The following is a 14,485-nucleotide window of genomic DNA, read 5'->3' as shown; positions in this document are numbered from 1 at the left end:
TTGGTTTTAACCCATAAGATAACTGGAATTGTAGATAATCTGATTTCATTTTGCTGTTTAATGTATTCATAAATAAAGGATCAAGATATAAAACAAAATTTCAATAAAAATATAATTTATTAAAAACAAAAAAAAATATTACAAAAGAAATCGGTATTGCAATTTTACAAAAAGACGTCCAAATTGTAAACGTGGTGGACTTCGTACAGAGATGGTTCGCGATCGATAATAAAATTAAGTCTTACGCTAACATTTAGTTTAAGGGCCTGCAGCCAAGTTGCAAATCAATTCTCTATCTAAAAACGCTAACGCTTCTGAAACTAAAAACGTATGAGAATGACATATCCGATTGATAGGTTGATCACTAATCGATAACGAATCCGCCCCATACATTTTCTCGTACTCGTAGCGTTAGCGTTTGTAGAAAGAGAACTGACGTGCAACTTGGTTACAGGCCAAGGTACTGAGACACAGCTATGTACACCCGCGGCCGCCGCCGCCACAGTCACTAGATACACCGCACTTACGACCGATACACTTGTACGTTACATATGGCTACGGACTCAGTCGATAGTTCTATCTAGCTCTATTACACTAGGCTCCTCACAGTTGGATGCCGTGCCCCCGCAGGAAGGCGTCGATCTGACCGGACGAGGGACTCTCTCCCCGCGGCACGTAGTAGTATTGTTGCGCTGGGGCCGGCGCTCTCTGCGGCGCCTGCTGTTGAGCCAGCGCCAGTCTTTGAGCCTGAGCTCTCGCCGCCGCTCGGTCCCTCTGCAGCTGAGTCTGCTGCAGTTGTTGCTGTTGCGCGAACAACTGTTGCGAACTCTGGAACTGCGACTCAGCTTGCTGCCTCTGGTAGATCTCCTGAGGCGCTGCTTGGAACTGCTGCCTGTACACCGGAGGGTTGACAGGGATCTGCGGGGACGGGTTGAAAGGTCTCTGCTGTTGAGGTTGAGCGACGTACGGCTGAAGTCTTTGGTTGAGGTTCAGTTCACCCTTTGTTTGAGGTAGAGATTGGAACAAATTAGTGTCGTAAGAACCGCTGGAAGGGTCGTAGACCAGTTCGGTGGAGTAGAGAGGGTTGCTGGATGGGGCGGGGGCGGCAGCGGTGCTCTTGGAGGCGGTGTTGAGTGAGGCGGGAGTAGTCGGGCCTTGATTGTCGCGATGGAATTTCGCGAATTCTGCAGCGAAATCGATCTGTCCAGGTCTGTTGGAGGAGAGCGCGGGAGCAGGGGAGGGAGAGTATTGCGGCTCGGGGCTGTATTGTATCTGCGGTTTGGGTGTGACTTGGATGATCTGGGGCCTGAAGGTAGTCGCTGGAGGCAGGGCCCTCGCGGTGGTGATCGGCACGGGGCGGGGAGTGATGGCGATCTGTTGGTACGCCGGTCTAGGGGGTTGCGGGCGTTGGACGACGCGTTGTCTGATGTGCTGCAGAGGTTCTTCCTCAGGTTCTTCGTCATCCCTGAAGTCGTTCTGGAAGTAGGTGGTCGCCGGTCGCGCTGTGGTCGGCCTGATGACCGGTCTGGTCGGGTAGTTGGGTTCGGGGTCGTCTCTCTCCGCGGAGTCGATGGCGGGCGCGTCGGGCTCCTCGTCTTCGTTGGGCTTGTTGGGGTCGCAGGGGTTGCCCGACACGTAGGTGAACTCGCGCTTGTTGCCGTCGGGGTCCACGTAGCCGTACTTGCCGCGCACGACGCAGTCGGTGCCTCTGGTCTCCTCTTTGAAGGAGCCGTCCGCCGCTTCGTAGCCGAAAGTGAAGCTACCGTCGTCGTTTACCTGAAATGTGATTGAAATTTTGTTTAATCCTCAAATTGAATGTATAAATTGCTACTTTTATAATGGCCATACTTTTGTAAAGTTATTTTAATGTAAATTTCATAAAGAAACATGTTTAAAAATTTTAAATGTAGTTAACATTCTTTGTTATTGCATTGCCACTTTTGCTAAACCTACTATTTTGATGGTATGTATTCCAAATAGTATTATCAAGAAGCGTTATCATAATTCAGTAATGATAGAAAAACATATTGATTTTGCAACCTTACCGTACTTTAGGGTAAGGTTGCCAAATTATACCACATTGTGTTACCCCGTACCTGGTTGGTCCTATCCTGGAAGCGTATGGTCGTATCCAGGAGGGTATGACTTGAAAAACCTTACCCTTTATTGATATTTTGACAAAATGCGCGGAGAACCTAACCCTTTTAATATTACGACATTTATTTGGTGATAAGTTGTTGGTTTACCAACTGCATCTTTTGCGGCCTCCGTGGCGCAGTGGCATGCGCGGTGGATTTACAAAACGGAGGTCCTGGGTTCGATCCCCGGCTGGGCAGATTGAGATTTTCTTAATTTGTCCAGGTCTGGCTGGTGGGAGGCTTCGGCCGTGGCTAGTTACCACCCTACCGGCAAAGACGTACCGCCAAGCAATTTAGCGTTCCGGTACGATGCCGTGTAGAAACCGAAAGGAGTGTGGATTTTCATCCTCCTCCTAACAAGTTAGCCCGCTTCCATCTTAGACTGCATCATTCTTCCATCAGGTGAGATTGTAGTCAAGGGCTAACTTGTAAAAAAAAAAAAAACTTCCAACAACTCCTCGTATTGCTACTGTAAAGTTCACCTTGTTGTAGTTCCTGATGGTCTGCACGGGCGGCTGCTTGGGCCCCTCCTGCGGTTGCTGCTTGAGGCGCGGCTGCGGCTGCGGCGCGCGGTGCGCCGCACGCGGCTGGTACTCCTCGTCCGCGCGCTCCTGCGCCTGGTACAGGCCTTCGTACGCATCGGGGGACACCAGCACTACCTGAAGATTGTAACGATATGGGTTTTATATCATCATTAGTAAACGCCCGCGATTTCGTCCGTGGAAGTCTAAGCCTAAGATCAAGTCTAAGGCATAGTACTTGGCATCGCAGATGATCACATCATGCGTAGTTGTAACCTATTTTAATTATTGGTTTTATTTCCCTCTTTCCTTTTAGCTTTATTTGTTTCTTTCTTTCATACTCTTCCTAAGTGCTATAGTCTGGCAAGTTCGTTGATGACACTCCCATGATATGCGGGCGACAGAGGGAACGACTGCGCGGGTGTAAAATCATGCGTGCGGGGAAGTGAGGTGCATCAGTCGTGGGTTTTTCATTCATCGCTATACACCCCCCGGCCCGCGCGGACCATTGGAAGTGTTACAAACTAATTTGCCAAGCTATAGGCACTCTTTCTTATGGGGCTGAGAATTATTACTGATAATTTCTTGAATGCAACAAAACCTCAATATTAGTAAGACGCAGGACTGGAACCCAGGTCCTTTTGATCCAAAGCCACAAATGCTGATCTTAGGGATTGAGACATTTATTTTAATTCTAAAATAATGATGATTTAATAAAAGATAAATAAGAATTAAAGATTTGGACAAAATAAGCCGTGAATATAGATAGAAACCATCAAAAATAAGACCTCCACATCAGTCGTAATATAATATGTCACACTTGTATGCATTAAATAAGGACCTAATTTAGTTTCAAAGTAAAAGCACGTTTAAATGTAACCCAGATCCAGTACCAGTTTTACATTAACCATTTGACATGGACATGTAACTAGTTTTTTCTCTGTTTGACCTTTAGGAAATGTGTGAATTAAGTGTACCTGTCCCCCTCTCTCCTGCGCCTGCGGTTCGTAGTCGTATTCGTCGACGGGCTGCTGCACACGAGGCCGATGCCTCGCTGCCATCCCTGTCGCTAGCACCAGACACAGCACCTGGAAGAGAGAGACAAAACTATTACATATTGGGTAGGTAGTTCACTATTAGAAAACATAATATGTTCCATTTGCTAACTTGCTATGCTTCCATGGCTAACTTTGTAAATGAATGAATGAATTGAATGAAAAAAAATAGACGATAGTGTAGGGTGCATCGCATCAAATGGATTTTTAATTTTACTTTATGCGGATCGTCGGTTCGTACGATGCGGATCAGTGGACGCACTTTTGTGACTTTCTATACAAATAAAACTACAATCCATTTGATGCGATGCGTCCGATACTTACTCGTACCATGCGGATATGTGGATGTGGACGCCTACCATAAGACGCACAATGTACCAAGATTTAAATAGTTTTGAGTTTAAACAAATAACCTCCCATTAAAATTTCATCAATAAAGTTTTCTTTAATCACCTCCGAAAACAAAAATATTTATGCCACGATAATGATCCAAATTAACTATGAGTACATATACACACAAGGTGTTTATTGCAAGCCGCCGTGTTGCATAATTATTTATTTACCATTGTCCGTTTTTTTCTCCGTCCGTCCAAGATTTCCATTATTCATACGAAAAAATTGTCAAGCGATTCAATAAACTTTCATATAATTTTGTTGGTATTTTTTTATAAAATTAGTTGCTAATTCTTCTATTAAAATAAAGTATCATACAATAACATCCTACCGATTGATCGAACTGAAGAACACTTAATTTACATTTTACACGAATTTGCAACCCCATTCTTCTGGGGTGGAATTTCAAAACTCTTGAATCATCAAAATTATTATTTAAATTTTCATTAATGAATTCAATTTACCTTAGGTTTGGGAAAAAGAAGAAGTTTCATACAAACATTCTTCTATTTCATTTTCGCGACCAAAGTTCTTATTTTATAATTATCTATATTATTCTTCTCCAATGTCTCATATCTACCTATAAACGAGTGCGAAATTCATGAAAATACCAGTTCAGCTGTTTAACCATCAAACAGTAACAGACAGTCAGACGGACAGACTATCACATTTACTATATGAGTATGAATAGATGTAGATTAAATCATATTCATCTAATAACAGTTATATTTATTAAACATCTAGGGCCGTGGTCTTGAACTTTGCCGCTCCACATTTATAAATGAGAACCACTTGAGGTCGTGGAGTTACAAACCAGTTGCCGTCCTCGATGTTATCAGCATAATGAAGCATTGCTTTTAACTGATTACTATTGACTGCAATGTCATCTGATGACTTAAATTGTAAGTGGGAGGTGTTAGGTTTTAATTTTCGGGCTAAACAGGTGGGCCGAGACAAATTATGTTGGTTAGTCGCTAGATCACTCTAATAAAAAGTATTGTTTAAAATTTAAAATTTAACTGTCTAGTTATAAACGTACTATCTGGCCCGGCAAACGTTTTTTTGCCGTATAAAGTTACATACAAAAATACTAAAATTGCGAATAAGAACAACGGAGGGTGGGGGTAGAAAGGCGAAAAATACTTTACACCTATTTTACTTACACTTTTAAAAAAATAGACTAACATGATCGTGGCGTGAATAAAAAGGTCAAGTCTGTGCCGAAACAATTAAAGGCCTTGTTTAGATAAAAAATCTTAGGCGCTTATAGATCTCGATTATTCGAGCATAAATTGCTTTTATTTCCGGTGTTTTTATATAGTAATCCATCAGAGATTATATGGAAAACCAGCCTATAAGAATTCACTTCATAGGCAGGCAGGAAAAAAATCATACAATACGCGCTATCCGTTTTATTACGTAGGAATATATTCCCATTTCTGTGAGTAAAGAGTAAGGTATGTCGGAATCCTACCATATAAAACCCCACAGTTTTGTCAACTCGCATGTTTTACCACCCTCCCGTACGAAATAGAAAAATGTTGAATTTGCAACGAACGAACTAGAAAAATGTTGAATTTGCAACGAACGAACTAGAAAAATGTTGAATTTGCAACGAACGGACTAGAAAAATGTTCAATTTGCAACGAACGAACTAGAAAAATGTTGAATTTGCAACGAACGAACTAGAAAAATGAAATTGCAAGTGGAATGACCGGAGAGAAAAGCCAAAGAAGAAATGGTTGGAGTGTGTGAAAGAGGACATGTGTGCAGAGATGATAAGTTGACGAGTAATAGAGACGAATGGAGAAGATTGACATATTTTGCCATCCCCGTAAGTGGGATAAAAGAAAGGAGTTGATCATGTTGAAATTGTCAATCGCGCTACGGCATCTATTTAGTGGTAGCTGAGTAGAAATATCAGTTAGTCACGGATTTCTTTTATATCAAAAAACATTTTAGTTAATATGTAGATTCTAGGTTATAAATGAATACAGTACGATATAAGATTTCAAATGAAACACAATATCATTGTGAATTTGAACTGAAATGTAAGCAGCACGCCCTCTCTACCGACCGGTCCAGCCAAGGCTGTTTCTACCCGATGCATATCGATACATTCGTTTTCTTTAACCAAATCTTGCAGCCCACGCTGTGTGTAGGTAATTAAATTTAAATAGATCTCGGGTTCGATTTTACTGGCTTGTTTATACTAACGAAACTTGAACTTTATAATAAAAAAATAAAATGTCAATAAAGTGTCCATTGTTTTAATATTAGCGAATGGAGATTCTGAACGAAGGTTCATCTCAACAAAAGCATGTCGCATAAATTATTAATGAGGTAATAAACAAGGCGAAGGTCATATTGAACCATGTCAAGTCTTCAGTTCGTTGACCTGTCAACTATAACTGGCGTTCGATTATGTAGCTCCTACTTGTTATATTTATATGTTAAATTAATAAATATTTTTGAAAATAATATGTAGAGTAAGGGGCAAGCTAAGGAAATAATATTGTCACTTTGCCGAGGCAACATACAATATTGACATATGTAGTTAAGGACACTAGAAAATCACATCATTCACTGTGATTTTTAGTGTGACTTGTGTCACTTCATGAAAAAAATTGACAATGTACAAATGTGTTAAAAGATACGTTCTGTGAATTTGACACACAGATTTTATTATTAACTCAATAGGATACTTTTTCTTTCGATTTATCTGTCTATCATCATCACCATATGAGCCCATGAACGTCCACTGCAGATCATAGGCCTTTTGTAGGGACTCCCATCACGATCCTAAGCCGCCGGCATTCGTCTAGAAGTACACGCTAATCTTTGAATCACGGTTATGATATATGTCTTTGTGAATATCTTAGTTCCCATAAACAAAAAATAATACCAAATATTTGCCAATACAATACAACGAGTACATAGATCTAATTAAGTAATGAAATTAGACGCAAGCGCATCCATTTCCACACACGACCATTGATCCTCGTGCTCGTGTCGTCACAATATGTGAATACGCGTTGTACACAGATTAATTATGAGTAATAGTGACACAATTGAAACCTGCTTCAAAGGTGAACGTACATCTGAAAACCACGGACACGCCAAAAATAATTTTTGTATTTATTAACATTAAAATAATTACTATAAAAATGTAACTCCGAATTATTTTATTTAATTCACAAGCATTTTTCAATGAAGTACATTTCGCATACTAAGGCTTTTAAACTAAACTAAAGTTACGTAATTATTATAGCTAGACGTATGTAAATAATACTTCGTAAAGTTGAAAATATAGGTGTTAGACAATATACAATATACATACACTACAAGTACTCTTTTATAATAAAGAGACTTAATAAACGAGTAATAGAATAAAATTTGCAACAGGATCAAAGGCTCAAAGCTCAGGCTAAAAGGCTGTTATATTGTTAAGAGGTAAAGTTTGTAGTATTGTAGAGAGTACCGATTTTGAAAATTCTTTTACCACTAGAAAGCCACATTATTTGTGAGTGCCATATGTTATATTTTATCCCAGTATTCTCACGGGGACGGGAACTACTAGTTTTGTTATAAATCGAAGCATAAATACACATTTACGTTATAAATACGTTCGTATTCTTATCTGCGATCAGCTTAAAATCCACGCAACTTTGAAATCTTTATTACTATAATTTTGCATCTTATTACTTTCGAAATAGAGATTAAACTAATTAAGCCACGTTGTTGGAGATTAAGCCGTATCACAGTTAGGAAAAGAAAATCTACTTTGCCTATAAAAAAAAATAATTACAAAATACGGTCGCATACCGACCTACTTGTTTACTACGAGCATTAGAAGCTTTGTTATATCATACGACTTATATGTACATTGTGTACATATCGTAGGTATGAGTAAATAGTAACGTATCTTATTTGAATATTTTTTAATTGAATTTATAGATTTATCAAGTACTATATTTAAAGAAATAATAAGAATATATTATTCTTAAATTTTCATTATAACCATTGATAGTGTAAACACTACAAAAAAAAATAGTGATATTTTGTTTAGAAAATTTTAAGTTGTAAGCTAAAATTTAATTTTATTGTTGCTAAACCAATAGCCTGCGTTACAAACATTTAAAACTTTTCTTTGCCCTTTATTCAAACAAACATACTATGTTTGTTTGATATCTTAAGGAGACGACGATCGACAAGTACCGTTACCGTATTAAAGAAGATTTATTTCTAGTTCTTCAACCTATTGTTTGTACAAAGCCAAAGTCAAAATTCTTTTATTTCAATCCTTTTGAAATGTCAGGTAGGTATCATCATCAACATCATATCAGCCGATGGACGTCCACTGCAGGACTTAGGCCTTTTGTAGGGACTTCCAAACATCACGATACTGAGCCACCTGCATCCAGCGAATCCCTGCGACTCGCTTGATGTCGTCAGTCCTAGTGGGGCGTCGACCAATACTGCGCTTTGTAGTACGGGATCGCCATTCCAGCACCTTGGGACCCCACCGTCCATCGGCTCTTCAAACTATTCAGCTTCGCGACACGTCGATATGTTAGATAGTGATTAAAGTCGAAAGTTCAATGCCTACACTACTTAAAATCTTTATAAATATGCCATTATTTTTTCTTAATATAATAACAGTTGTTATCAGCTTTCACGATAAAAGTCTTTTTTCTTAATTTTCATTCAAAAAGCCAACCTTGCTAAACTAGACAATATCGTGTCCAATAAATATCGTATCCCAGTCGTATATGCTCGTGTAAAAGCAGCAGATGATATAACACTAGGGCGACTAGGCCTCGGGGAAAAGTGAGACAAGTACCGTAAAAAAATTACCCTTACGTAACCAGATCGGCACGCGGCGCGGGCGCGGACTAGACCACTGGTTGACTACTCGTTATGCTTTTCAAATTCTGTAATAGTTTCATTTGTAATTGCAAGTAACCGTAAGTGTTACGAAATTGTAATTAATTTAATTATATTCATGTGATTTCTTAAATTGCTAAGTCTTATTTTACATCTTTGAAGAAGAAGAAGAAGAAATGTGCAATAAAGAAATACTTTATTGCACACAAAAATACAATTATATATTAAAACATTAAAAAGATAATTTAAACTTAGCATGCATGACGGTCTTATTACTATAAGGTCGCCTTTGCATGCTACCTATTACTACATGAATCACTTTGAATATGAACAATAATTGGAAAATAAATGGTTTTTTTTTAATAACATTGAATAGAATGAACAAAAATTGCAAAATGACGGACTATATTAATTTTGATGATGTCTGCAATTGTCTCAAATAAATAAAGTAGTTATTGTGTCATAATACACACGGACGGACGGACTTCTTATTAAGAAGTCAATGGTATTGTGCTATCAAATATATGCTTATCACCCCTCTTAACCATTAGAGGGATGATAAGCATATCCTCTACAGTCTAGTGACCGGTGAACGGTCTTAAAAACCGAATTAGTATATAATAAAGCATGCGATAGCCACACATACCTCTTATAATGAAAACTGAAAATCTGTTAGTCTATGCGCTCACCATAGGTAAATACAATAGCCAATTACGTAGTTAACACTGGCTTTGTAAGGTTTCAAATAAAACTGAAAGGGTTGCCACGTTTCAAATAAAACTTAAAGGGTTGCCACGAAGGATCTGGTGATTGGAAACGTGATTCTTCATGATACTTAGCTGTCGAAAAATATAAAAAATACGTTTTAAATTCGACAATTGCGGAACTGCTAATTCACTAACATTGACGTATGTTACGAGATTGAGAGTTATTATTGTAAAAAATGTCATTCGGTTTTAACCCTTCATTAATGTTATACAGTATTTATAACATAACATTTCTCGATTGATTTGATGTTTGTTTTAATAGGTTTTTAAATAGAACTAAATTAGTGAATAGGCCAGCTGACCAAATGAAGCCACTGGACTGTCACTCAAAAAGTTCAACTTGTTTATTAAACGCAAGCTTTTAGTAAAGTCTTATTAAAGTGTCAATGACTATTTAAATGATAAAAAGATTGATGTTAAACTGTATTATACGACTGTGTGCTTAGTTTTAAAAAGTTTGTAAAATGGTGATAATAAAAAAAAATAAACCTTGGCTGAGTTTGTTGTGGGCTCTTCTCGGACCAAGGCACGTTTGGAACCCTCGTAACTTTAATTTTAAGTTTTCGTATGATTATTTAATATTATTACCTGACGTTTCGAAAGAACTTGTAAACTAAGCCTATTTGAAAGAAATAAATTTTGACTTTGACTTTGAACCTTTGAAATTTTGCTACAGTCCAAATCCACGGTCCTTACTCCAAAATGGCTGCCGTGCTTACCATGGTGCATAGACTGACAAACTTTCAGTTTCAGTCTTTATAAAATGAGGGTAGTGTGGCTATCACAGGCGCTCCCTCTATAACACATCTTAGATACACAATAACATCATAGAAGGCAAATTCACGCGCGATTCGCGAACATTGTGAAAGCGCACTTTTATGTCGCTTTGTTCACGTTTCGACAGAATTTGTGACCAATTTCACATTTTTATAACGACTTTCGGGAAAATTCTCACATACGTTTGTTATACAACGACTTGTAACGCTGCGACTTGGCGAACATGTGCTAATGTTTACATACTATTAGGCTAACTGCTTCAACAGTTTACAAATTGTAGAAAAAATAACCAGCCAATTGTAAATTGGACTCGAATAATAAAAAAATAACTAAAAACAATAAAAAACCCGACAGCATAAAATATACAAACTGAAAAGAAGAAAAAAACAAATCGTTTTAAGCCATTTAAAAAAATAATTAAAATCTATACTAATATTATAAAGCTGAAGAGTTTGTTTGATTTAACGCGCTAATCTCAGGAACTACTGGTCCGATTTGAAAAATTCTTTTAGTGTAGATAGAGGAAGGCTATAGGCTATATATTTGCGTTGTACCCTATGTAAGCATGTTGTGTTTGCTTCAAGTAGGCACAATTACGTGAGGATGAGAAGAAGCTATTTTTTAATATATGTTAGATTAAGTATTTGTGCCAGTTTAGCAAACCAATAAAAAAAAAAAAAAAAAATATATTATCCCCGTATTCTTACGGGAACGAGAATTATGCGGGTGAAACCGCGTGGCGGCAGCTAGTCTATAATATAACTACAGGCAATTAAGGCCTATCGATGCCCCAGGTTTACGAACAAAGCACAGCAGTGCATTGTGGTCCTGCAAAGTATTGCCAATGTTTTCTGTGGTATTGCATTCTTACAGAGCCTATAATAAGTGGAAAGAATCGCCTAAACTTAAGCTTTCTTCCACTAGACATTAGTAGCGCTAGTCAGTATCGATGTCTTTATAACTCCATAGTGTGAGCAACGAATTCGTGTCTCTTTCGACTAATATATAGATAAAGACAGATACGAAGATGTCTTTAAATTAACACGAGGCTTGTATTATGTATTCTGTACTCGAGGTAAATTTGAACCCAAAATCTCTTAGTATAGGATAGGAACACAACTAAACGACTGTTCCCAAACGGAGTTAATAATAAATAAAAACAAATAACGACTAAGGAATGCAAAAAACATAAAACATCTTTAATCTGAAAAATGTTAAGTCTCGTATCATCAGTTTCAATCATTAATTAAGAGAGGTTAACCGAAGATTCTTACCTCACAAAAATATTTGGAATTTTAACCAAAAGTTTAATCACCTAAAAGAAGTGATTCCAAAAGATTGAATTCGACGAATTACTAGAAAAGTATTCGTCCTTAACTCCAATACAGTAATGTCGTCTAACAACATTTCACACGCTGGCTAAGTCGGTTTAACTTGAATTATTCGATTTAATCGTTAAATACTTTTTACTCGGTAATTATAAAGTGTGAAGTCTTAGTAGTAGAGATACTCTGAGGACGTATTACCAAAGAATATACAGGATGCTCGGGCCTGTATATAATAGTACGAGTAACATCTAAGCTTTATTTCTGCCACCACACGTTGCTGTGTTATAGTAACTGTTTGGTAGTTCATGAATTATCAGTCACACGTAAGGTTGACGGTCTATAATAAAGGATACTTATGAAATTGTTAGGCCAATTGGCGCAGTGGGTAAATTACATCAAAAACTTAAAACCTTTTGGGTTTTTTTATTTATAAATCGCTTGGCGGTACGTCTTTCCCGGTAGGGTGGTAACTAGCCACGGCCAAAGCCTCCCACCAGCCTCCCACCACCAGTTCTAGTTAGTTGAACTATTTATTTATGTAATAAATGTAATGTACGCAATTATATTATCATAATTTCGTTGCTTCCAATCAATAACACTAATAAACTACAAGTTTGACAGATTTATGCGAAAATCAAATCTATACAAAATACTTGCCCAATCGCAATTAGCTTAGAATTCGACCAATTAATGTGGAGCAGTTTTTACTCGTGACGCTTACGTAATTAGTTTATAATCGATTATACAATAATCGACTGTGTCAAGATCACACATGTCGTGACATACATCGATGTCATTGCCTAAAACTCGAAACAAGTTTTGCCCTTGGGCATAAAAGTAACTGCTTCGTTAGTCAATGGTTAGCATATGTGACTTCGGTTCAAAAAGTTCTACATTCAAACCCTGGGTCAGGTTACACCCACGAGAAAATTTTGTCAAAACAAAATTAAAATATATTAAACCGTTACCAATTATAAAACCTACCTACTAGTAAGTTTTAAAATACACAACAAAGCGCCATTTATACAAAATTCACGGCCAAATAATAGCAATAAAGATAGATGAGATGTTATCGATGCAGGAGATTGAATTGACTGAGCAAGAAATGATTTTCTGCGAAGGTTAAATGATCAGTCTTAGATAGCATAGAAATAAATTCAACCAAAATTTGATCACAGAATGACAAGAAACTTTCTTGCATTTGAGACACATTTTATAGGTATTAAAAGCAAAACCATAAATAAAAAAACCACATTCAAAATGTCCAACCCATTTTCCATCTCCGTATGTAAACCATATGTCCGAGAGTTACTCGTTTAAATAAATTAGATGTGCAGGCGTAAAGTATTTTGCAAGACTAGTGACGAAAGTGCTAAATTAGAGGGCACCCGAAGAAAAGCCGGCGTTCGCAAACGACAAATAAATAGCTATAATCAAATGACAATCTTGCGCTTTTTCTTTCGAAACACGTATAGAGCGGCTGGTATTTTGAGAGGACGTTAAACAAATTTTGTAAGTAGCGGTTTTAATGACATCTTGTGTATGTATCTTTTGTATTTCAAGTTTCAACGAAATAATCCCACTTCTGATTGACAACTGCGAATTTAGATTTGCAATTAGAAAGGTAACTGCAAAATTAAGTAGGACTTTAAGTAGACTACATTCAGCCTTGACCATTTGTATCGGATATTTTATCTGCTTTTGGAACAATCAATCGGATAATATTCTAAAGTTCAAATCTATCTGTACTCATAACTTTATTAGGTAGATTAAACCAAACCGTATAGTAGATAACATTGTATTTACTCGGAGATAAAAAATAAAGCTATTTATTTATTGGAAAGTAAAATAAACTTAAAGTTATTTTAAGTTATCTACAAAAATACGAATATCAAATAACATTCTCTAGTTATTCATGGGATGGACTTAGATATGGGACCATACCTACACTCGAGAGTTCTTGAGTTGCTCCCTCAAGCTGGATTATCACTGTACCGTATCTATCGTCGTGCACTTCATAGATGCAAACATGTGTTGTCTACCTTGAGGACTCATCATGAACCTGTTTTAGAAAAGGATTTTTTCATTTTATACAATTAGTACAGTGCATACCTTAGTAAAAAGCCTTGTGCACGCCACTGACTAGCAGCCGCCACGCAGATTCGCCCGCATGGTTCCTGTTCCCGTAGGAATACGGGAATTAAATATAGCCTATAGCACTCGGGGATAGTGTAGCTTCCCAACAGTATAAGATTTTTTCAAATCGGTAATGTCTTCTCTATAATGATATTAGTAAAGAAGTATAGATTAGAATCAAAAAGAGACTATTAGTGATGTTAAAAGGACTGCAAATATGCCACAAGCTGAGTTCAATTTATTCGTAAAAACTACACGAAACGTTTAGTAGTTTCGAAAATTAGCGTAAATATAATGTCTAGATCGTGGCCAATTTTCGCCCCGCCCGATTGCTAATTTTCTTTGTTTGTTATTGAGCCGTTTGCACTAATTATTACGGTTGTGTCTACAATTTTGTACGTAAGTACACTCCTGCAATAGTAAGAAAATTGTTCTTTCAACACGGTGACAGGCTTTTGTTATTGTTGGCTGGCCTTTGATCTA

At 37.5% G+C, this 14,485-nt stretch overlaps 1 protein-coding gene across 2 annotated transcripts in view; it reads right to left on the bottom strand.

The window, feature by feature from the left end:
* Positions 1–98: 98 nt before the first annotated feature.
* LOC112054278 (uncharacterized) overlaps positions 99–14,485 on the bottom strand; it is a 49,308-nt gene continuing 34,921 nt past the window's right edge. For both annotated transcript variants that reach the window (XM_024093983.2, XM_052883729.1), the window contains exons 2-4: positions 3,637–3,747; positions 2,621–2,797; positions 99–1,776 (exon numbers count right to left, since the gene is read on the bottom strand). In XM_024093983.2, coding sequence (XP_023949751.1) covers positions 604–1,776; positions 2,621–2,797; positions 3,637–3,747 — 1,461 coding nt within the window. In that variant the 3' untranslated portion in view covers positions 99–603. The remainder of the gene's footprint in view (positions 1,777–2,620; positions 2,798–3,636; positions 3,748–14,485) is intronic.

Source organism: Bicyclus anynana, chromosome 9 (assembly GCF_947172395.1).
Source record: "Bicyclus anynana chromosome 9, ilBicAnyn1.1, whole genome shotgun sequence".
NCBI lineage: Eukaryota > Metazoa > Arthropoda > Insecta > Lepidoptera > Nymphalidae > Bicyclus > Bicyclus anynana.
This window is presented reverse-complemented; position numbering and strand designations above follow the sequence as displayed.